Source organism: Mustela erminea, chromosome 12 (genome assembly GCF_009829155.1).
Source record: "Mustela erminea isolate mMusErm1 chromosome 12, mMusErm1.Pri, whole genome shotgun sequence".
Classification (NCBI taxonomy): Eukaryota; Metazoa; Chordata; class Mammalia; order Carnivora; family Mustelidae; genus Mustela; species Mustela erminea.
Window position 1 is genome coordinate 63,288,979 of NC_045625.1, and position 25,026 is coordinate 63,314,004.

At 40.2% G+C, this 25,026-nt stretch overlaps 1 protein-coding gene across 1 annotated transcript; it reads left to right on the plus strand.

Moving 5' to 3' along the window:
* Positions 1 to 1,763: 1,763 nt before the first annotated feature.
* Positions 1,764 to 23,394, plus strand: ZNF367 (zinc finger protein 367). The gene is made up of 5 exons (XM_032308239.1): positions 1,764 to 2,623; positions 16,500 to 16,650; positions 19,159 to 19,278; positions 20,425 to 20,563; positions 23,051 to 23,394. The coding sequence occupies exons 1-5, from the start codon at positions 2,219 to 2,221 to the stop codon at positions 23,271 to 23,273; spliced, it is 1,038 nt and encodes a 345-aa protein (XP_032164130.1). The 5' UTR covers positions 1,764 to 2,218; the 3' UTR covers positions 23,274 to 23,394.
* The last annotated feature ends 1,632 nt before the right edge of the window (positions 23,395 to 25,026 follow it).

A 25,026-nucleotide genomic window follows, 5' to 3' on the forward strand; every position in this document is an offset into this window, starting at 1 on the left:
ATCAACTATTAAAATATCAAATTAGATTTGACCCCTAAAGTTGGAAGGTTTTAAATATGAGAAACAGTTCTCAGAAATGTGGGGGTCCCATTTTTCAGTGTCTTCTTCCTTTTGTTCAGCAGACTCAAAGTGGTATACTCTACATGGTTTTCAGAGGCCAGAAAACCTGGCCTCCGTATTTCAGTTGCATTATGTGACCTCGGACAAACTTCCTCATACATCACAGAATTGTTGAGAGTAGTAGAATTATATATGTTTATCAGTAGACATAGGCTATATATTATAGTAGGCCTCCAGGAAATGGTAGCTATCTACAATTTATTGAAAAGATACTTTTACTTGCTTCAAAGTGCAAAAGATACAAAGAGGTACATGTCACTTTTGAAATCTTCTCACTTTTTCTTAGTCACATAATATCCCTTCTTGGAGTCAACTGATGTATCAGTTTCTTGTGTATCTTGCTAGAGACATTTTGTATATCTACAAGCAAGAATTTATATTCTTTCCCCACCTTTTATTTTTAATTGCACGAAATTACACAATTCCATGTTTTCTTTTTTATCACTTGAAATCATCTTAGAAGTTGTTCATGTAGGTTAAATTTGTTTTTAAACAATTTGGCTAAATTAATTTAGACATAGCTGTGTATTTGTGTGCCTCTCTCCCACACGCACTGCACAGCAACCTATAATATAGGCATGTTCCAATTTAATTACCAACTGTAACCCTAACTATTGGATATTCATTCATTCATTCATTCATTCATTCAACAAATATTTATTGAAGGCTCACCGTGAGTCAGGTTGGGCCCTGGCAATGCGTCAAAGAACAAAACAGACACAGTCACTTCTTTCTCATTCTAGTGACTATGAGGCTGGACATTTCATTTTGCCCCATCCTTTGCTGCGCGGTGCTTCTGAGCCCCACCGGCGCTCCGTGGGTCAGACTACCAGACGCGAGAATGAAGGCAGGCTCCGGGATAACGTGAAAACAGCCTCAGAAGAGGGCAGGGGTCCTCGGGGCGTCAGTCCCGGGTGTGAGAGCGGAGGCATGCTGCGTTCATGTCCCCTCCGCACTGTGGACAGCACCTGTAGACTCTGGAAACCGCTTCTTTAATTACGCCATTTATTGAGGGGGAACCAAAGACCGGGAGGGCGAAGGCTAGGGCAAATGCCCACCTCAGTCTGGGGTCGCGGGGGAAGCTGCGGGGCGCGGACAGGATCAGCGAAGTCAACGGTTTGGCAGATGGAACCGGCTAGGAAACTAGGCACCTTTGGACGTCTCCTAGAGACGCGCAGAAGGGAGGCCTGGGTCCCGCAGAACCCGTGGCAGGGCGGGCGGCTGGGGGCCCAAGCCCTTTAAACTCCAGGCGCGCGGGAACAGCTGCCCAACAGCCACTGGCGGGCGGGACTGACGGGCGGGGCCGCGGGGCGCGCGCCCCAGCCGGCCAACGACCTTCTCCCCTTCCCCCACCCACCCGGCCTCGCCCCCTCGACGACGCCCCTCCAATGAGCGACTCTCTCGCCTCCCGCCCCTGCCCGCACCCCCGACACTGACAACCCGCGCAGAAGGACGGTGGAGGCGGGGCTCCTTGGCGGGTGTGTCTGGGCGACTGCCGTTGTCGCGCGCTCCCCGCGAGTTTTCGAACGCAGTTGGCCCTCGAGGCAGAAAAAAATATAAGAACGGCGACCAATGGCGTGGCAGAAAGGACCCGCGCGCAGGCTCGGCTCCGCCTCCCTCGACTGGAAAGAAGTCCAGGCCCGGCCATTGGCTCGCGCGACCTGTCACTCGCCGCTGCGGCCACCGGGCAGGGGCCTCGCGGTGATTGGTTCCGCCCAGGCGCGAAATGTAACGCGGGAAAAGCCGAAGCAGTGACCCAGGCGGCAGGTTGTTATTTTCGGGGGCTCGGCGCAGGACTCCTGCTTTCCTGTCACCGAAAGGCAGGCCGCCCGCAGCTTCCCGCCGCTGCAGTTGCGTTAGGGAGTACAAAGAGCCGAGGGCGGCCTGACCCAGGGTTGGGGTCTGGCGCTGGCCACCGAGGGCCGGCCAAGCCGCGCCGCTCCTTCGCTGGCAGCCGCGCAAGAGGATTCCGGGAAACGTCCGCCAGCCATGAGCCGGCGGGACTGAGCGCCGGCGACTCGGGAGCAGCGCGGCAGAGCGGAGCGAAGGGCCAGACCGGGGTTCAGGGAGTGCGGCTGCCGGAGCTGCTGATCGGGCGATGATCCGGGGCATGGAGGGGCCGATGGCGGACAACCCGCCGCAGCCGCCGCCCGTCATCTTCTGCCACGACTCCCCAAAGCGGGTGCTGGTGTCGGTCATCAGGACGACCCCGATCAAGCCCACGTGCGGCGGCGGGGGGGAGCCAGAGCCGCCGCCGCCGCTCATCCCCACTAGCCCCGGCTTCAGCGACTTCATGGTGTATCCGTGGCGCTGGGGCGAGAACGCGCACAATGTGACGCTCAGCCCCGGGGCCGCGGGGGGCGCCTCCTCGGCCGTCTTGCCCGCAGCCGCCGAGCACCCGGGGCTCCGAGGCCGGGGCGCGCCCCCGCCCGCAGCCTCCGCCGCCGCTTCGGGAGGTGAGGACGAGGAGGAAGCGAGCAGCCCAGACAGCGGCCACCTCAAGGTGAGCGGCGCGGGCGGCCGGGCGGGCGGGCGGGGCGCGGGGCAGCCAGGGCCCGTTAACGGCGCGGCCAGGGAGCCGGCGGCGGACGCGGCGGGTGGGGCGGGGCCGAGTTTAAAACGTGAGGTCGCTCCGGCCGTGGCGGGGGCGGAGGCGGGTGACAGGACGCTTACGTCACTGCCGCGCGCCAAAATCGGGTCCCCGCGGGGGGAGGCGGGGCAGCGGTCACGTGACGCGAGCGGAGGGGAGGCGGGCTGACCCGAGGCCCCTCAGCAGCAGGTGCAGTGAGCTGCCGCTCAGTCTGGGGTCGCCGAGCAGGCAGGTCTTCTGTTGTACCAACGCTCGGCTGACCGCTGAGTCCTGTCTGGCTGGAGAAGGATTGGAGGGGCTGCGAGCCTTCAGCTGTTCCTGTAGGTGCAGCAAGGGAGGGATTTGCTTAGATTCGGCTGCATCCGCGCAGATACCCCGGCATTACTAAAGATGCCCTGCAGGGATGGCCGAAGAGCGAGAAGGGGCTTAAGGGAATCTTCAGCAGAAGTTGGGCATTCTCTGCCGTTCGTTCATCCAGCGTACTGCTTGGCTATTGTTGAGAGCACCCAATGGACTGGGACGCTGTTGTCGTTAACCCGGAATTGCCCGCACTCTCACGCTGTTTAGAGCTGGGAAAGATGTGACTACCTGGTTCTGGTTCAAGTCTGTACTTTACGGATCAGGCAACTAAGCATTAGAGGGATTGGTGAAGGGACCTCCCCAAGGTCGTACAGCTAGGTAGTGGGAGAGCTGGGACTATGGTCGAGTGTTTGTGGCTCCTGATCCTGAAGCATGTATTCAAAGTGCTTCTCTGCTGAAATATAGTTATCTCTATAGACCGTGACCTCCTAGAGGAAGGGAATCATTTTCTCTGGAAGACTGTTGAACTTTAATAATGCACATTCTAAATACTGAATAAAAGTGCTTGGTAAACTTGTGTAATGAATGAATTGTGCAAATAGAAGATTAATATCCACGTTCTATTTGTTAAATGGCTGTGTCAGAAAAGTAGTTGACTACAGATAAATCAGTGGATAAGTGCCTATATTGGTAAATATTGTATCTATAAATTGAAACAGGTTTACTTGCAGTAGCAAAGATTTTGAAACTCCATGTGTTTTGAGCCCTGAGGAAATTGATATACACTTTGTTACTAGCGGCATAATGTGAAAGAACTACAAAGTTATTAAACTGTTCTTTAACACCCTTTCAGCTCTTGAAGGGCACTTCAGTAAAAATTTGAAACAAATTTGAAAGAACAAGCAGTGTACTTTTAGTTCTAACAGAGCTGAGTTAGTTTGTGAAGGAAACAATCACTGTTGCTGTCACTAGGTAGCAAGATGGCTTAGTAAGATTGCTGGGTAGTCTAGATATTTTCCTGTGTTGAGATATTTAGCTTTTTAAAAAATTAGGTTTTATCATTAAGAACCATAAAAGCATACATGCACAAATAATTGTGGAAGATTTTGCATTTACTATTTTACAAATAATAATAATAATAAATTTTGGATTATATATAATAGATGAATGAAATTTATAAGTATGTTCTTTTTGGCCTAAAAAACTTAATTTCATACACCTTGCATAAAAGTTGCTCACACACTGCATGGGTTTGAATTTTAATTCTTTGTTGTCTGCCTCTTCTCAGAGGTAAAATATGCCAGAAATTCAAAAAGTCTGGTTTATATTTCACTTTATTTCTCCTCATAGTCATATTTCAGAATGACTGGATAAATTGATTTTATTTATTTTTATTTTTTATTTTTTTTAAAGATTTTATTTATTTATTTGACAGACAGAGATCACATGTAGGCAGAGAGGCAGGCAGAGAGAAAGGAGGAAGCAGGCTCCCCAATGAGCAGAGAGCCCGATGCGGGGCTCGATCCCAGGACCCTGAGATCATGACTTGAGCCGAAGGCAGAGGCTTTAACCCACTGAGCCACCCAGGCGCCCCGATAAATTGATTTTAACTTGTTCTTTAGTTAATACAAGAAATTGAGCTACAGCTCTAAAAATTCATTCATTTAGCTTTCCCTTCTTGAGGGGAAAGGTGTGGTATATACCTTTATTTAAGGATGTTAACCAGTTTCATTTGTGATCAGCACACTCTAAAGATAGAGAGTTCCATCCTACTTTACTTTGTTTTGTTTCTCTAAACTAGTTGTAGTTCTTTATCTCTACATGCATCATGGGTGAATGGTGCTGTCTGAATCTTTATTTTATGGAAAGATGGGTGACCAGTAACCTGTTTTCTCCTAGCCCCTTCTCTCGGTATACAGGTTAGAGGCGATAACAGCTGTGAGTTTAAGGACCACATTTGTGTTTATTTATTGTCGATTTGTTGCCACTGCTCCCAGGGGAGGTGTTAACATCTGAGAGCCTCACAACCAAGTGTGAGCTCTTGCTTGCTCTCTTGTTTGTTCCTGCTCTACACTGCCTCCCCTGCCTGTGGGGAGAATATCCGTCATCCACCAACTTATTTAGGCCCCTCATCAAAAGTTTGCTTAGCACTGTTGGTGTATAATTATTAGCACTATTTTCTCTTTATTTGTAGAATTCCAGGAGGGGAGGGAAGGGAGCAAGTCTAATTTCTCTCTGCCATAGGTTATTTCCAAGCCTTTGCACCTTGTACCCTCTACTCAGACTAAGTTCAGAAGGTTACTGTTTCATTGTGGGACCTGTGTAGTGCGGCTTCTCTGTGCATAGCCTCAGATACCATTCACTTTTCAGGACTTGACAGCTGCCTATCCCACCAACTCCTTTGGTCCCCTGTACACCGCACATAGTCTTACAAATAGCAGATTCATACAGATAATTTTGGTCAGCACCATGTTAAACATGTTAATATAGTAGCTATCATTTTTTGCCTGGCATAGCAAACTGCTGGGCTCTGTATTGTGTTTTGAATTCTTTAATTATCTTGTTTACCATATGAACTTGGAGGAATTAGAGAAGAGAGTCCCCAAGATTAAATTTAGTTAACATCTTATGGTAAGTGGCAGAACTGATTGGAATCTTCCAAAGCCCTTGTTCTCAATCCCTATGTGATATTGTTCCTGTATATATCATGAGTGAATTGGCTTTAGGGGTTTATTCTTTTTTTTTGTATCAAGCTGATGAAAGCAGACTTAAGAAGTACACACTATTTACACCTATTGTATCTCAACTGAAATGCTTTATGAGGGTACACAAAATACAGCAGACAAATGAAAATTAAGACTCAGAAAGTTGTGCAGATAGGACAAGGTGGGGAATAGAATGAGGAAGCAGATATAAAAGTCAAAAGGTATTTGGATCTAACCTGAATTTGAAAGGGGAAAAGTGATCAATTAACATTTTTTTCATTTTCTTGTCAAGGTATATATGCCTTCCTGTGAGACCTGTTTTTCTTTTCCTTCTAGGTTGCATTTGTACATTTTATTTGAATTTTACTTTGTATAAAAATGTGTCAAAGACTTTTAGTTTTTTCCATCATCTCATGAATACCCAGTTAGAATATAACTTTTTCTAAAATCTCAGTAAATGTGTATGTTATTCTAAGTGGCTTGAGAAATGACCCAAATTTTATTAAATAACTTTTTAAAGATAGTTATTGACGTTGAAAACTCAAAACATTTATCATGTATTATTTCAGAAAACACTTTGAAAACCACTAATCTACCTTCCAGTGGTACTGAAGTTCTGTCTTAAAAATTAAATTTACCTAAGTATGCCAATATTTTTGGCAATTTAATTATTTTGCTTCTTTCTAGTAGCTTATTTCACAGGAGTTGCCACATAATAAATAAAATGTGTTGCATTAAAAAATTTTTTTTCATGTATTTATTTGTTAGAGAGTGAGAGAGAGAGGAAGAGTGGGCCCAAGCAGGGGGAGCAGCAGGCTGATGCAGGACTCGATGCAGGTCTCGATCCAAGGACTGTGGGATCATGACCTGAGCAGAAGGCGAATGCTTAACCAACTGAGCCACCCAGGCATCCCTGTGTTGCATTTCTTGTTAGCTTTACTTTGTTTTATGAACCATCAAGCAGTCCTGACAAGATTAGTCTATTAGACTATAGGTATACTTGATTGCTGATGAGTTAGTTAACACTCTGTTTTTGTTAAAATGTACGTAGAAACATGGTTTTATTGCTAAGGCCAAAATGAAAAGGACCTTCTCTAACACAGCTCATTTTTGTATGTATATTTAAAAGATGCTCTTTAATCATTTATTTAGGGCGTCAGATGATTACTTGCCTTACTAAATTTTCTCAGTTGAAATGATACACTCAGTGAAGCCTTACCTGTATATGGCTAGGATGTTGTATTATACTGTATTTTTTTTTTTTTTTTTTTTTTTTTTTTAGCTCTCTATTTCTCAATGCAAATACATGATTTGAGCTGGGAAGCAGTCAAATTGTTAACTTCTAAAATACTCAATGCCCCCCCCCCCCATTAAACATGCTTGAAAAAATATATTTTAACTAGGAACAGAAAACAGTAATGGATAATCTAAAAATTTTGATACTAAACAGTCAGTTATTTCAAAGTATAATAGAGGCAACAGTATGTTTTTATGTATTTAAAAATACTGGAAAGGGTGCCTGGGTAGTTCATTTGGTTTATCATCAGGCTCTTGGTTTCAGCTCAGGTCATGATCTCATGGTCACGAGATCGAGCCCCAGGTTGGCTCCACGCTCTGTGAGGAGTCTGCTTAGGTTTCTTTCCCTCTTCCCCTCCCTGCTGTTTCTCTCCCCTCTCAAGAAAATAAATAAAATCTTAAAAAAAAAATACTGGGAAAAGATCTTTCATAGCACAGGAGTTGTACCACTAAGGTTTTTTAAAAATTAAAGTATAATTAACTTACAGTATTATAGTTTCAGGTGTGCACTATAATGATTCAACAGTTATGTACATTTCTCATTGCTCATCAAGATAAGTGCAGTCTTAATCCCTTTTATCTCTTTCACCCATCCTATCTACCTCCCCTCTGGCAAGCATGAGTTTGTTCTCTATTATTTAAGAATCTGTTTCATAACAGTTTCATAAATTTCGCATATGAGTGAAATGGTATGATATTTGTCTTTCTCTCATTTATTTCATATAACATTATGCCCTCTGGGTCCATCCGTGTTGTAGCAGATGGCAAGATTTCATTCTTTTTAATGGCTGAGTAATGTTCCTCTGTGTGTGTGTGTGTGTGTGTGTGTGTGTGTGTGTGTGTGTGTATAAACCATCTTTATCTATTCAACTATGGATAGACACTTGGGTTGCTTCCATATCTTGGCTGTTGTAAATAATGCTGATTGTATGTATCTTTATGAATTAGTGTTTTGTTTTCTTTTGGTAAATATCTTAATAGTGGAGTTCTTGGATCAGATAATAATTCTATTTTTAATTTTTTGAGGAACCTCTATACTCTTTTCCACAGTAGCTCCACCAGTTAGCATTCCCACCAGTAGTGTTCCTTTTTTTTCTTCATCCGTCCCAACACTTGTTATTTCTTGTCTGTTTGATTTTAGCCATTCTGATGAGGGTAAAATGATATCTCATTGTAGTTTTAATTTGTATTTTCCTGATGAATAGTAATGTTGAGTGTCTTTTCATTTGTCTGTTGGCCATTTGTATGTCTTTAGAAAAATGTCTGATCAGGTCCTCTGCCCATTTTTTTTTTTTTAAGATTTTATTTATTTATTTGCCAGAGACAGAGGGAGAGAGAGCGAGTGAGCACAGGCAGACAAAGAGGCAGGCAGAGGCAGAGGGAGAAGCAGGCTCCCTGCCGAGCAAGGAGCCCTATGTGGGACTCGATCCCAGGACCCTGGGATCATGACCTGAGCTGAAGGCAGCTGCTTAACCACCTGAGCCACCCAGGCGTCCCCCTCTGCCCATTTTTAACCAGATTGTTTTTTTGGGTGTTAAGTTTGGGTAGTAACCACTTATTAGATGTATCTTTTTTTTTTTTTTTAAGATTATTTATTTATTTATTTGACAGAGAGAGATCACAAGTAGGCAGAGAGGCAGGCAGAGAGAGAGAGAGGAGGAAGCAGGCTCCCTGCTGAGCAGAGAGCCCGATGTGGGACTCCATCCCAGGACCCTGAGATCATGACCTGAGCCGAAGGCAGCGGCTTAACCCACTGAGCCACCCAGGTGCCCTAGATGTATCATTTTTGATATGTGATGTGATGGCTTTTTAAGGCTTTTACTTACATACATATAATTTCCTTTCACATTTTATTGGCCAAAAGAAGTGATGTGGCCAAGTTGACCTCATTGGTACCTACACATAGTGTGGAGAGGGGCAGTGAATATTTTTATCTGTTGTAGTACCTTTCCACGTTCCCTTTTTTTCCTTTGATGGCAAAAAACAAAACCCAAACCAAAAATAAAATCCACAAAGTTTACCATCTTAATCATTTTTTAGTGTTAACTATATGCACATTGTTGTGTAACAGATCTCAGGAACTTATTAATCTTGTAAAACTGAAACTGTGTATTCATTGAATGAATTTCTTTTTCCCCACGGTCCCTAGCAACCACCATTCTATTTTCTAAGAGTTTGATTAATTAGATACCTTATATAAATGGATCGTATAGAATTTGTTGTGTGTGTGTTTGTAATATCTTCTTTCACTTAGCATGTTGTTTTTAAGGTTCATCAAGTTATAGTGCATTGGCAGGATTCTTTTTTTAAGGCTGAATAATTTTCCGTTGTTTTGTATATGCTACCTTTTCTTCATCCATCTTCCAATGGACATTTAGATTGCTTCCATCTGTTGACTGCTATGGAGATAGATTTTAATATCTAAGAATTTTTTAAAAATGACTTATCCTATAAGATAACTCATCCATGTTGAGATTGGCCTTTTCTTTCAAAGTGAAAATTGAATGGAATTTTTCCTGGAGCTTATTGTTATCCATCAAGGTTTTGGCCTATTGTTTGTAAACATTTGGAAGGCTTTAGGTTTTTTATATTGCAGGCAGTAAAAGCATTTTCATTTTGAATGTAGTTGTACATAATCCTTTTATCATTTTTCATAGAACTTGTACGTATAAAATTTAACCTAACCTAGGAAATGAGAAAGATTTTTTTCCAAATGAATGTTTATTTTATTTTATTTTTTTAAAGATTTTATTTATTTATTTGTCATACAGAGAGCACAAGCCGGCAGAGTGGCTGGCAGAGGCAGAGAGAGAAGCAGGCTCCCTGCTGGACAAGGAGCCCAATGCGGGTCTCCATCCGAGGACCCTGGGATCGTGACCTGAGCCGAAGGCAGCGGCCCAGGCATCCTGTGAATGTTTATTTTAGATTAGTTCTAGATATATGGGAAAGTTAAGATAGTACAGGGTGTTCCCATAAATCACAAACCCTGTTTTCCCATTGCTTACTTCTTACATTAACAGAGAATATGTGTTTCACTTAATGAGCCAGATTGATACATTGTTATTAACTAACATCCATAGTGTATTCAGATTTCCTTAGTTTTTAAGCAAAATTGAAGTGAAATTCATATAACCTAAAATTAACCACTTTAAGGTGTAATTAAGTGACATTTAGTAATTCACAATATTGTGCAACCACCATCTACATATCATGTTTCAAAACATTTTCATTACCTCAAAAGAAAGCTCTGTACTCATTAAGCAGTTAGTCCCTATTCCCCACCACAGGCAGTCTCTGGAAACCAATCTGTGTTCTGTCTCTATGTACTTAACTATCCTGGATATTTCATTACATGGAATTATACAATATATGGCTTTTTTGGTCTGGCTTCTTACATTTAGCATATTGTTTTTGAGGTTTAGCTACCCTGTGGCATGTATCATTTCTGTTGAGGAATACCATGCTATTGGCTATGTGTATGTATATGACATTATATCATACTCAAATATTTTTTTCTGTAGTGGCTGAACCACTTTACATTCTCACTAGCAATTTTTGAGGGCTCCAATTCCTCTATCTTTCTGCCAAAACCACTTTTATTTCCTATTTCTCTTTTTAAGTATAATCTAGTTGGTGTGAAGTAGTAATCTTAACTGTGCTTTTAAAAAAATTAAAAACCTTTTTTTAAATTTTTTTTGTCAAGCTTTGTTGAGATATAATTGACCTCATTCATTTTGATTTGTTTTTCCCTAATGATTTTGGGCATCTTTTCGTGAGCTTGCTGCCCATTTCTATAACTCTTTTGGAGAAATTCCTATTTAAGATCTTTACCCATTTTTTTAAAAAGTTTTATTTATTTATTTTGAGCAGGGGAAGGGCTGAGGAAGAAAATCATAAGCAGCTCCCAGCTGAGTGCAGAGCCTGACATGGGGGTTACTCCTACCACCCTGAGATCAGGACCTGAGCCGAAATCAAGAGTCCAATGGTTAATTGACAGAGGCACCCCGATCTTTACCCATTTAAAATTTTTTTTTGTCTTTTTGTTGTTAAATTTTAAGAGTTCTTTATATATCCTAGGTACTAGACCCTTATAAGATAGATAATTTGCAAATATTAACCCCCTGTTCTGTAAGGTTGTCTTCTTACTTTCTGGAGAAAGCCCTTTGATGTGCAAATATTTTATAACTTTAAGACCAGCTTATTTATTCTTTGATGCTTATGTTTTTTTTTTAAATTTTATTTATTTATTTGACAGAGAGAGAGATCACAGTAGGCAGAGAGTGGGTAGGGGGGAGCAGGCTCTCTGAGCAGAGAGCCTGATGTGGGGCTCGATCCCAGGACCCTGAGATCATGACCTGAGCCAAAGGCAGAGACTTTATCCACTAAGCCATCCAGGCGCCCCTGATGCTTATGTTTTTTTGTTTTTTTTTTGTTTTTTTTTAAAAGATTTTATTTATTTATTTGTCAGAGAGACAGGCAGAGCGAGAGAGGGAACACAAGCGGGGGAGTGAGAGAGGGAGAAGCAGGCTTCCCGCGGAGCAAGCAGCCTGATGTGGGGCTCGATCCCAGGACACTGGGACCATGACCTGAGCTGAAGGCAGACGCTGAACGACTGAACCACCCAGGCGCCCCGATGCTTATGTTTTTGATGCCATATTTAAGAATCCATTGTTGCATTCAAGCTCATGAACATTAATCCCTGTTTTCTTTGAAGAGTTTTAGAGTTTTAGCACTTACATTTTGGTTCATGATGCACGTTGAGTTAGTTATTTTTAAAGATTTATTTATTTTAGAGAGAGTGCACGTGAGTGGGGGGAGGGGCAAAGGGAGAGAGACTCTTTAAGCAGGAGATCAGGACCTGAGCCAAAACCAAGAGCTGACTGCTCAACTGACTGAGCCACCCAGGTGCCCCGAGTTAATTTTTAAAGTTTATTTATTCATTTAATTAAACTCTGTACCAGTGTGGGACTCAAACTCATTATCCTGAGATCAAGAGTTGCATGTTCTTCTGACTGAGCCAGCTGGGCACCCCTTGAGTTAATTTTTTTAATATCATGTGAGGTACCGATACAACTTCATTCTTTTGTATGTAGAAGTGCAGTTATCTCAGAATCATTTGTTGAAGAGACAGTTCTTTACCCATTGAATGTTCCTGGCGCCCTTGTTGAAAGTAAGTTTGCCTTAAATGAGGGTTTCTTTCTTGCCTCTCAATTCTCTTTCACTGGTCTATGTGACTTTGCTTCTGCCAGAGCCAGACTGTCTTGATTGTTACTGCTTTGTAGTAAGTTTTGAAATAGGGACATATGTGTCCTTCTACTTTGCTCTTTTTAAATATTGTTTTGGTTATTTGGAGCCTCTTGTAGTTTTATATGAATTGGAGGATCACTTTCTCCATTTCTGAAAAAAAAAAGGCTTTGGAATTTTAATAGGGATAGTGCTAACTCTGTACATCACTTTGGGTAGCATTGTTACCATCTATTAAGCCCTCCGATCCAAGAACTGTATCCTCTAAGTTTTGATATGTTGTGTTTCTGTTTTCATGTGTGTCAAGGTATTTTCTAATTTCCCTTGTGATTTCTTCTTTGACCCACTGGCTGTTTAGACTGTGTTTAATTTTCACCTATTTGTGAATTTTCCATTTTTCTTTCAGTTTTTTATTTATAGTTTCATTCCATGTTTGTCCCAGAAGATACTGGATGATTTCAGTCTTTTAAAATTTATCAGTACTTGTTCTGTGGGCTAACAAATGGTCTTTCCTGGGGAATATTTCATGTGCACTTGAGAAAAATGCATATTTTGCTGTTTTTATGTGGAGTGTTCTATATATGTGTTAGGTCTAGTTGGCTTAGGGTGTTGTTCAAGTCTTCTGTATCTCTGTTCACCTGTCTAGTCATCCTATCTATTATTAAAAGTGAAAGTCTTCAGTTATTTTGAACTCCTCCTTTAGTTTCTGTCCATTTTTGCTTCATATTTTGGGGGCTCTATTGTTAGGTGAGTGAGTGTTTGCAATTGTTATTTTTTATTGTTTATCCATCTTTTCTCTCCCTCTCTCGCTTAAAGTAAGTTCTAGGCCCAAGGTAGGGCTTGAACTCACCACCTTGAGATCATGAATTGCATGCTGTACTGAGCCATCCAGGAGCCCCTCCATCCTTTCCCTATTTGTGTTTTTGGATTTAAAGAAGTCTGTTGTAGGCAGCATATAGTTGGATCATTTTTTAAAAAAATCAATTTTGCTAATTTCTACCTTTTAATAGGCAAATTTAAGCTATTTACATTTAAAGTGATTACTGTTAAGGAAGAACTTACTTTTGCTATTTTGTTATTTGTTTTCTATATGTCTTATACCTCTTTGGTTTCTCAGTTCCTCTCTTACTGCCTTCTTTGTGTTTATTTTATTTTATTCTTTGTAGCATACTATTTTCATTCTTGTTCTCTTATTTTGATTTTTTAGGTTTTTTTTTTTTTAAGTGATCACCCTGGGAATTTCAATTAATCTCTTAGACTTAAAACAATCTATTTTGAATTAGTACCACCTCAGCTACAATAGTGTACAAAAACTCTGCTCCTATCCAGCTCTCTCTCTCCCTCTTTGTTATAATTGCAAATTACATCTTCTTATATTATGTTCTCATTAACATGGATTTGTAATTTAAAAAATATGTTTGACATTTGTCTTGTTTTAAAAAGTTTATCTATTTATATATTTAAGCAATCTCTACCCCAGTGTGGGTCTTGAACTAACGACCCTGAGGATTATGAGTCACATGTTCCCCTGATTGAGCTAGTCCGGTGCACCTGGCATTTATTTGTCTTTTAAATTATATAGAAGGAAAAGAGGAGTTATGAACCAAAAATACAAAACTTTTAGCATTTGTGTTTACTTATGTAATTACCCTTACCAAAGTTCTTTATTTCTTTGTATGGCTTTGAGTTTCTCTCTAGTGCCCTTTCATTTCTGCCTGAAGAACTCCCTTTACATTTATTGTATGGTAGGTCTACTAGCCATGAACACTCTCCGCTTATGTTTATCTGATAATGTCTTAATTTCTTTTTCATTTTTCAAGGATAATTTTGTTGGATGTAAGATTATTGGTTGACTTTTTTTTTCCTTTCAATACTTTAAACATGTCACCCTACTGCTTTCTATAGTTTCTCCTGAGAAATCAGCTGTTAATCTTAGTGAGGACTCTTTGTACCTGAGAATTGCTTCTCCTGTTTTCGAGATTCTCTGCCTTTTGTCTTTTGACATTTTGACCTAATGCTGGGTGGAGCCCTCTTGAAGGGGATTATTAGAACTTTTATGAAAAAGACTCCAGAGAGCTCCAATGTGAACACACAGCTGGAGGGTGCCAGCTACAAGTCAGGAAGAGGGCCCTCACCTGTCCACACCAGTGCCTTGATCCTAGCCTTTCCAGTATCCAGAACTGTGAGAAATACATTTCTGCTGTTATAAGTTCCAGATACCCAGTAGTCTTTTGTTTTAGTAGCCCTTGGTTTCCTACAGGTGTCTTGGGTTCTTTCCATTCCTTTCTCTTTCAGTTCCTCGGGCTGGATATTTTCAATTGACCTATCTTCAAGTTTGCTGATTCTTCCTGACAGTCAAATCTGCCACTCAAATTCTCTAGTGAATTTTTTCCATTCTGTTTATTGTAATTTTTAGCTCCAGAATTTCTGTTTGGTTTCTTTTTATAATTTGTTTCTTTAACAAAAAAAAAAAAAAGTTTTATTTATTTTAGAGAAAGAGCAAGTGAGCAGGGGAAGGGGCAAAGGGAAAGAATCTCAAGCAGACTCCCTGCTAAGTGCAGAACCTGATGTGGGGCCTGATCTCAAGATGGTGAGATCATGACCTGAGCCAAAATCAAGAGTTGGATGCTCAACCGATTGAGTCACCCAGGAGCCCTTTTAATTTGTTTCCTTATTATATTTTCTGTTTGTTGAAAGTGTTCTCCTGTTTTTCCTTTGTCCATCCATGGTTTTCATTACCTCTTTCAGCATATTTAAGACCATAGTTTTTGTCTAGTAAGACCAGTGTCTACTTCCCCATGGTGTGTTTCTATTAATTTCTCCTATGTATGGACCATACGTGTATTTCTTTACATGTTTATTAACGTTTTGTTGAAAATGGGATGTTTTGACTATTGTAATGTGGTGACTCTGGAAAACAGATTCTTCTCCCTCAAAGTTTGTTTTTGTTGTGTCCTGTGGGTTGTAAATATTTGTTTTGTGAATTTTCTAAACTATTTTTGTAAACTCTATTCTTTGTTGTGACTGTTATCTAAATTGCTGTTTCATTAGCTTGTAGTCAGCTCAACATTGCTAGAGATTTTCTTGAATGCCTGGAGCCAAAAATTGAAAGGGAAGAAACTCTTGACTTTGCAGAAATGGCTCTGTGTTATAGCTCTCTTTCAGTGCTTAGACTCATTACAACTCTGCCTTAGACTTCATTTCCTTCTTTTGCCTAGCAGAGGATCAGTCAGAGGTGAAAACTTAGGGTCTTATCAGGTCTTTTCTGAGCATGCTTCCTGCCCTAAGTGTGTGGCTTTCTTAATTTTTATCTTTAGGATACCAGGGCAGTTTTCAATGCCCTAATTTCCCAAAGAAACTCTTTCCAGCTTTTCCTCCCAGGCTTTTGATGTGTCCTTTTGTCTCAATTGAAATCTTTTGCCCCAGGGGACAACAAGTTATTATTGACCTTATAAGGTTTTTGTTTTTTTTGTTTTTGTTTTTCAGTCATGCATATTCTTTTTTTTTTTTTTTTTTAAGATTTTACTTATTTATTTGACAGGCAGAGATCACAAGCAGGCAGAGAGGCAGGCAGAGGGGACAGGGGAAACAGGCTCCCCGCTGAGCGGAGAGCCAGATGGAGGGCTCCATCCCAGGACCCTGAGATCATGACCTGAGCCAAAGGCAGAGGCTTTAACCCACTGAGCCACCCAGGTGCCTCAACCTTATAAGGTTTTTGAGCAATGCTCTCTGTTTAACTGCTTTTCTGACCTAAGAGAGTTCTATATTAGGTAAAGCAAAGACAAAAGACTTTGTGTTGGTTCTTTAAGTAGCTGTCAGACAGGTCAAGACAGACAAACCAAATACTTTTAGAATCAGGTCTGCTTTACTTTCCCTGGAGCCAGGGACTAAGTTCTCATATTGAGAATGAAGGCTCTTTAAGCCTACTGTGGACCCCAGGGAGAGGCAAGGGCAAGCAGTAAAAATGCTGCAAAGTTTTCCTACTGTTTCACGTTGCGTGCTTCTCGATTCAGTGTTGACTGAGTTGCTGTAAATCTCTAACTGTTTTCTGGAGTTGTGATAAAGGTGATTTTGACAGTTTGTTCGATTTTTCAGTGATCTGTGGTGGGACGGGGCTTTAGAACTACCTACTCTACCATTTTCACTGATGTCACTCAACAATTTTAAAAGTGATTTATTGTGATATTTTACTTTAATGAGTGGATCCAGGAAATTACATTAATGTTTATACAAATTGTTAATAGGATGGAATCCGACGTGGCAGACCCAGAGCAGATACTGTCCGGGATCTAATAAATGAAGGAGAGCATTCATCCAGCAGAATCCGTTGTAACATCTGTAATAGGGTGTTTCCACGGGAGAAATCGCTCCAGGCTCACAAAAGGACTCACACAGGTAAGTTAAGTAAAAGTAATACTTAAAGCTGATTTGATGTTTGGGCCTATAAATTAGTATTTTAGTTGCCTTACATTTCCTTATTGTGAAGTTTTTTCAAACAGGCATTGTATAGTCCATTTCTTTTTTGGTAGGAAGAAATGGTTTTCTCAACACGGGTACCATGTGACTTCTAAAGGTATCATGGTAATTAATCTAGTGGTCATAGGAATGTTACTGCTAAATTTAGTTCTGTCATTCTACCTACCTGAATTTTACTTGATATGCCCTTTAGCTGTCTATATAATTGTTAAAACTGACTTGTAGGCCAAATACTAAAACATCATGTGTCAAGTGTCTAGCAGAATTTCTAGAATCTTCAGTGTGCCATCAGAATGTTTGGCCTAGCCATCTAATCTAAGGTGAAATATAATTTTTCAGAATTAAATGTGCTGTAGGTAACTATCCCAGGACTATCACATATCTCTCTTTGTGCCGACACACTGTACTTATATTTTAAATACTGGATAGGAGTCAGGAAATAACAGAGAGGGCCCTTGTTTTTTCCATAGAGAAAGTTGGCCCTGGAGAAGGAGGCTTTTGGTTCTAATAATGGCATTTAATAATTTACAGATGAGTTAACTGAGGCACTGAAAAAAGCAATGACCACTGCCTTACAACCTCCCACACCTTGGGTCTAGGGTAACAGCTGCCAATACAATAGCACATGTGGCTCTTGAGCACTTAAAATTTAGCTAGTCTAATTGAGAGGGGCAGTATGTGTAAAATGTGCTTAATATGAAAAAGAATAAACTTTGATGACTTTGATCTTGTTTACATATTGAAATTATAATATTTCAGATCTATTGGGGTAAATAAAATTAATTTCACCTGTTCCTTTTTGCTTTTGTAATGTGGTTACTAGAAGTGGTTCACATTACATTTCCATTGGGCAGTACTAGTCTAGAGCTTGGGCTTTTAAGGCTTAGTTGCCTTTTTTTTTTTCCACTTGTGTTTATGGTCACCACCTGGTTTTGCTTTTTGTTTTTGAAAAGATGCATTTTAATAATATGCTAGAATATAGTTTTCTTAGCCAAATCCCTGAAAAAGGGTAAAGTTTTAATTTTGAATTATTTTAAAACTAAGGTGGCCAAGAGGTTTGGACTTTAGGTACAATTCAGTAAAACCATTACTAAATGAAATATCTGGTTTTGAGAATTTGAGAATTTTTCAGATTTTTAAAAATCCAATTAGTCTGAAATATCCCCAAATAACTGGTTCACAGGCCATAGAGTATGTGTTGCTTGTGCATTTAAGGTTCAGGACCCTGTGGCATAATGATAGGACCCCTGAGGCTCAGGCCTGATCAACCTCCAATCTACCATGTGTCACCCCAGTGCTTTCAGGCCTTGGCCTGCTATGCTGTACACGAGAGAACTGAGCCCAGGATCTGCATGGTATGGCCAAGCGCCAGTATGTAAACACTTTGTAAGAGACTTTTCTCTTACTATTTTAAATAACTCCCTGTATCTTGTGTTTTATTAATTTGTGTTTAACTATCATAATCATTTACTACATTTCTAAATAATGAGACACTAGGGAGGACTTGTTAGTGTTCTTTGGATCATTTGGGAAGGACCAGTGCATAATTGTTAATCAAAGAAATATTAAAAAAAAATAAGTTTAATTATGGTTGAACAAGATTTTCAAGCTACTTTCTCAAGCCTAGCACTGTGTTGTATGTATGAATTGCAATGGAGTACAAAGTCGTACACATCTTTGTATCAGGAGAGTGCCGGGATACATAAACAACAGTGGATACTAAGTTCGCGAAGGGAAACATAGTTCAGTTATTTGGAGGTGACAGGGAGGTAGGAGGAAAGTCACTGAGAGCCGACAGCACTGGAAGGACTTGAATGGGCAGAGAAGATTGGATTTTCAAGTAGAATGAGATGACAAACAGCCTTATGGAATGAACGAATGTCAGGAGTGAAGTAAAGATAAACTCAGCCCTCTAACTCAGTAGCTATAGTGCAGTTATTAGGGGACCACTGAAAGTCAGCAGATCATTTTCACTTGTTCAGGGAGTGCATTAGGGTTTGCAGTGATTTAGGGGGTAGTTCATATGATAAAAGCAAGTGTGTTCCATGGCATGCCCTCCAGAAGTGATGTGCAAGTAGTAGAGGTCCGCTAGGGTTCCTTCCGGGTGGGAGGCTAAGCAGGTGTGGGAGACGTAGGGATTTGGATCATGGGGAGAAAAATGACCAGATAAGCCAAAGATAACCTCAGGACTTTCCATGTGGGAACCTAAAAGCTCAAGGTCCAAGGACATTCTTTCTGTGCTTCCCTGTGGAAAGCTGCTTGGTAGCATGGAAGTGCTGCTGTTAGCATTAACCCTTGCAGCTTTGTAGAGGCTGTGACAGGTTTGGTTTTTGTTTGGAGTCATGACCTATACAGAGGTTGAGTGTCTGTCCCTTTCTCTTCTCACTTTATTGTCTCAGAAATAATACATGATATTTGTCTACTTAGGTGAGAGACCCTATCTGTGTGACTATCCAGACTGTGGAAAAGCCTTTGTTCAAAGTGGACAGCTCAAAACACATCAGCGTCTTCACACCGGAGAGAAACCTTTTGTTTGTTCAGAAAATGGTATGGTGTTAAGAGTAAGGTTTATGTAATAACTGGTTTTGAGTTAAAAGTGAAATTATCTTTTACTTGAGGGTTTTTTAGGAGGAGAGATTTTGATTAAATTTTATAAAACATCATAAGCTCTCTTTCTAAATTGTGTTCCATGCTCATTTTCTGGGAAATGATTGATTTGTAAATAAAATACTCTTTTTAGATGAAAATCTTCAAGGCCAGTTAAAAACAGTATATTCAGGGGGCACCTGGCTGACTCGGTCAGCAGAGCATGTGACTCTTGCTCTTGGCTTTGGGAGTTTGAGCCCCATGATGGGCAGAGAGATTACTTAAAAAAATAATATTATATTCAGTTAGAGGTGGTAGAAAGATCTATAAAAGTAAATACAGGCTTTATGGTAGGGTTTTATTTTGGTTTTAAACTTTGTAACTATTAAATTGAAGGAAGCACATCATTGTCTAAATTTTCAATAAAGGGGGAGGTTTTACCACTTTAGTACCACTGTTAGTAATTTCTTACCACTTTTCGTAAGTGATTTTCTAAATCATATCACAATTTCTTTTTTTTTTTTTTAAAGATTTTTATTTATTTGTTTGACAGAGAGATAGACAGTACAAGTAGACAGCGTGGCAGGCAGAAGGAGAGGGAGAAGCAGGCTCTTGCCACAGAGCGGGGAGCCGGATGCGGGGCTCAATCCCAGGACCCCAAGATCATGACCTGAGCCGAAGTTAGAGGCTTTAACCCACTGAGCCACCCAGCTGCCCTTGAGTGTTTGTTTTCAAAATTCGTTTATTGCCAAAAAGCTGAGAGGCACGGCTTCCTCAGCTAAAATAAAGCTCAATACAGCTTTGTTCATCTTTTGGAATGTTTTCTTACAATAGATTCCAAGAAGGGAATTTTTAAGTCAGAGGTTTTGACCATTTTTGTTAATAAATCACTTTCTGGTGGGGTTGATGGATTTATGTTGCCATAACTAAGAGGTGAAGGAATTGCTTCCCCGTAGGGTGGTTTTTCTTTTTTTCCCCTCTTCCAAGTTATAGAATGCTAAATCCCGTGGTCTTAATTTACTTTTCTTGGATACCAGGGAAACTGAACATTTTCCATGTCTGCTGGATGTCCAGATTCTGATTAGTGTTTCCCTCTATGTTTTGAAGGCTGCCTAAGCAGATTCACCCATGCAAACCGCCACTGTCCGAAGCACCCTTATGCCAGGCTGAAACGGGAGGAGCCCACAGACGCTCTCAGTAAGCACCAGGCTGTGGACAACCAGGCTGCCGCCGAGTGGTTGGCCAAGTAAGGTTCTCTCTGCACTCCACTGCAGAATACCGCCTAGCACATGGGTTGATGGGGGGAGCTTCGACAGTTCTCTCATTTTAAATAAGTTGCTTTTGTACACATTTTATAAAGTAACGTGAAATAGTGCTTTATTTCCTTAAACTGCAGAATTGCTAGGAGGGGCACGAGGATCTGGTGTGTGATAGACAACAAATACATGATACTAATTAGTCTGAGTGCCCAGCCCACAATTTATTATAAAAGCAAGAATTTTCTTCATTTTCTAAGAATGTTTTATGTGTATTGTATTCCACAGTGCAGCCTGTCTTCCTTTTCTTTGTATCACATATGTGCTGATTATTACTGGGATACAGGCTAGAGGTTCTTCTAAAGTAAAGTTCTACAAAGCACCCAGCTTAATATTTTTTTGAATGGCAACAAGGGGCCAGTATAAAAAAAAAAAAAAATTTCTCCAAAGGTATTTTGATTTGAGAAGTCGTTTTTTGTGTACAAACCAGCATGAGCTGTTTGGGACCCTCCTACTTCTTCAGATTCCTCTGCACTTAGGATAAAGTCTGGAATCCCTCTGCTGTAGCTCTGCCTTCCCCTGGCAATGCACCTGTCCTCAGCTACGTTGGCCTCCTGTGTGTCAGCACCACTCACACTGTGGCTCCCAGGCCTCTGCTGCAGGCTCCCTCTGCCCAGAATGCTGCTTTCCTCTTCATTTAGCCACTCTGCTCTTTCTTCTTTTCTTACTGGGGTCAAACATCGCTTCAGGAAGTTCTTCCCTAACCCACTCACTAACCCCAAGAACAAACAAGGTTAGACCAACTTAATAGAAGCTTTTACAACACACTGTGTTTTCTCTTTCAACACCTTCATCACACATTTATTTGTTCAGTGTCTATCCTCCCTGCTAGACCGCAAGCTCCACTTGGGGAAGCATTACCTTTGTCTTATTTACTGCATCACTTCCTCCCTCCTTCCTCCTGCCTGACTCTTGCTGCCCCATTAACTCTAATTTTGTCCAAGTCAGAAACCTCTTGGTCATTTTGCCTTTATCCTTCTCCCATCTACTCAGTGACAGACTGATGGATTCTACTCAGTGTAAAGTCTAAACCCTTTATTATGGCATTTGAAGTCCTTGATTGCCTGGTCCCTGCCAACCTTGCTAAGCTTCTTTGCTGTTCTCTGTTCCTAGTTGTCCTTCAAGTCATACTGAACTGTTTGCATGTCTTTTTTTATGCCTTGAGTATTGACCACATTTTTCCAGTTTGAGAAATCTGGATTTCCTGAAATCTAGTAGTTGTATTAATTTTGTGTGTATGATTTTAAAAACAGTTTTGAGGTACAATTGACGCATGATAGATTGTATACATTTAAAGTGTACAATTTGATATGTTTTGACATATGTGTACACCTGCAAAACCATCATCGCAGTCAAGATGGTGAACATAGCGGTCACTTCCAAAAGTTCCCTCATGCCTCTTTGTAATTCATCACTCCTGCTCTTCTCTGCTTTCTTGCTCCCCAGACAACAGTGATCTGCTTTCTGTTACTGTATACTAGTTTGCATTTTCTAAATTTTTATACATATGGAGTCATACAGTATGTACTTCTGTTATCTGGCTTCTTTTACTCAATGTAATTATTTTGGAATTCATCCACGTTGTGGACTGTATCTGTAGTTCATTTATTTTTTTTTTTTCAGTTTAATGTTTTTTTTTTTTCCTTGAAGTATAGTTGGCACTCATTGTTACATTAGTTTCAGGTGTACAACATAGTGATTCGACAAGTCTATGCATTATGTTTGCTGTATTACAAATAAAGCTATGTAAATATACAAGTCTTTGTATGGGACACTTGTATGAGTGCTATTGTTCTTTAAATATACCTTTCTTCACTTACTTCAAGGTGGAACATTTTTTCTATTTTTTCTAGGGAATTAATCAGTCAGCTATGTAATAGAAAAATGGTGATGTCTCTTAAATTTTTGAATTAGTTCTATGTGTTATAGATACTAATCTGTCATATTCTGTGGGTTTCAAGTTTCTCATACTTACCTCTGTCAGAAGTCACCATCCCTCTGTGAATAGGATAAATAGGTTTCTAATGATTAGTCTACTTTTTTTTAAAGTTTATTTCTTTATTGAGGTACAAGTGACAAATAATATTTGTTCTACTATTGTGTATTTTACGGTAATCCACTTCACATATGATCTTAAAGGCAGCTATCCTTTTTTGGCAAAAACCCATGACTAGGGAATGGAATAGAAGACCCAGAACTGCCCATTTTTGATTTTTGGAAATCTGAGCAAGTCCCTCAGTTTTTGGACCCTGAACTTTTCCCTCTATAATGGGAAATACATGTAGTATGTGTGAAATTCCTTTATAGCCTTATAAACTAAAACACAGAAAATAATACTGTGGTAAAGAATCGAAAGAAAAATAAACATTTGAAAAGGTTGTGTAGACATACAGCTAATGTGCATGCGTTTCATATAGGTATTGGGAAACGAGAGAGCAGCGTGCCCCCACCCTGAAAGGAAAGCTCGTTCAGAAGGCCGATCAGGAGCAGCAAGACCCTCTGGAGTACCTTCAGTCTGATGAGGAGGATGACGAGAAGCGTGGTGCCCAGCGCCGGCTGCAGGAGCAGCGGGAGCGCCTGCACGGCGCCCTTGCTCTCATAGAGCTCGCCAACCTGACTGGAGCGCCACTCCGCCAGTAGCCTGAACACTGACTCTTCCACTGTACAAAAGTACTGCCCAGCGTACTTAAAAAGTAGATCCTTGGGCATAAGCTAAGCACCTTATTTGCTTATTATAGGCTGCTATTCTGTAGAAATTTATGAAGAATGTCATCGCCCCATAATATGGGGTGAGAGAGAATTGCACTTTTTTTTATATGGTAATGGATTTGTTGTAAAGTTTAAAATATTTTGTAAATATGGGACTTCTAGTACAGGGTAGAAAAGGATATATTGTGGGAAGCTAGATTTTGCAAGTTTAATGCATTCATTGGAAGCAGTTCTCACAGGAAGCACTTTCTGAATAAGACACTTGTATGAAAAAACAGAATGGTACATGTAGCCAAAGAACGTTGAAATAGATTATTTATAAGATCATTTTTAACGATGTATATTAGTATGTTTAACAATACTGTAAACACTGAAGCAAGCCAGAAAGTATAAGATATGTGTGTAAGATATGTATTTTTAAATTGCAAAATAGTGTGCCTAATGAAAAGTGGAAAACTGACTATTTTGGAAGACATTCTAAGTTATGGACTTTGGAAGAAGAGATTTTTGAGGATCTTGGTGAGATGCACGGTAGTTAAGAATTTTCGGAATTGGAGTCTTATCAGTCTTATTCTATCTTTCTGAGGCTTTACAATTCACTATGATATTTAGGTTTGAAAAGCACTTGGCATCCCTATTATGTTAACTTGGGAACTTTTGCACATTGCATGTTTCTCATTTGCTGAAATTGAGTGATTAATCTTGCAAAGTCTAGATAACTTGGTAATTGTTTTTTTTTTTAATTTTTTTAATATTATGGGCCCTGTAATGAGATTTGGCACTTGGATTTTATTAATAAAAGGGACATCTACAGGGTGGTTCTGTAGTGAAGTTTTAGATCTTTTGTTAGCAAACACTAAATTTTAATTGTACTGCTTGTTTAGAATTATTAGCAAATGGAAGCCTCCTATTTATATTTTCAGTGCATAAAGCCACCTTCTTGCTTTACTTCAGAATAACATGCCAAGCTATTTTGTGTTCACTAAATTTAGTTATCAGTTAAACACTGCAGAAAATAGTAGCTACTCAAATAACTAGGTTTCTGGAATAGTTTCAACTGCAAGTGTGTTGACTTGTGTGGTGGTTTTAAGCCATTTTTCCAAATGGATGAAGTTTTTAAATACCACTTTATGTACTGAAGCATAAACAGAAAAATTAAGACCTGAGCAGTTCACCTCCTTTATGTATAGGCATAAACCTCCATCATTTAAGCGTTTGTTTACGCAGAAACTAAATGACATGCATAGCATGGTAATTTGATAGATTGCTTAATTGGAGTAAACGTCAGAGTAATAGAGGGAAATATGGGCTCTCCAGCGCCTTTTTTTTTTCTTTTTTGAAGTAGTAGCCTATGGATGTAGTTTAAACATTATCTAAAATGTAGGCTTCTTTATCCAAAAATTCCAGTGTGTTGCAGTACACAGGTAGTTTGAAATACGTAGCCATGGGGAAGGGGTGGTATGTAAATGTCTTGGAAAGAAGCAAAAGTGTGAAAGATGATAGTAACAAATAATGTGTATGAATGAGGACATACTTTAAAAATGTAATTCCTCTGTACAGTAAATTACAAATCTTGAGGGATTTTTTTTTTTTGTAATAAGAGAATTTATATTTGTAATGGTCTAAGAATTTTGTTTGTAATCTGGTATATAGCATTTTAACTTGGAGCACTTATAAGCACAGT

Coding starts and splice junctions, on each gene's coding strand:
- ZNF367 (XM_032308239.1), top strand. CDS start 2,219: ATGATCCGGGGCATGGAGGGGCCGATGGCGGACAACCCGCCGCAGCCG. Junction 16,651..19,158: donor TCACAAAAGGACTCACACAG/GTAAGTTAAGTA, acceptor TTGTCTACTTAG/GTGAGAGACCCTATCTGTGT. Junction 20,564..23,050: donor GCCGCCGAGTGGTTGGCCAA/GTAAGGTTCTCT, acceptor CGTTTCATATAG/GTATTGGGAAACGAGAGAGC.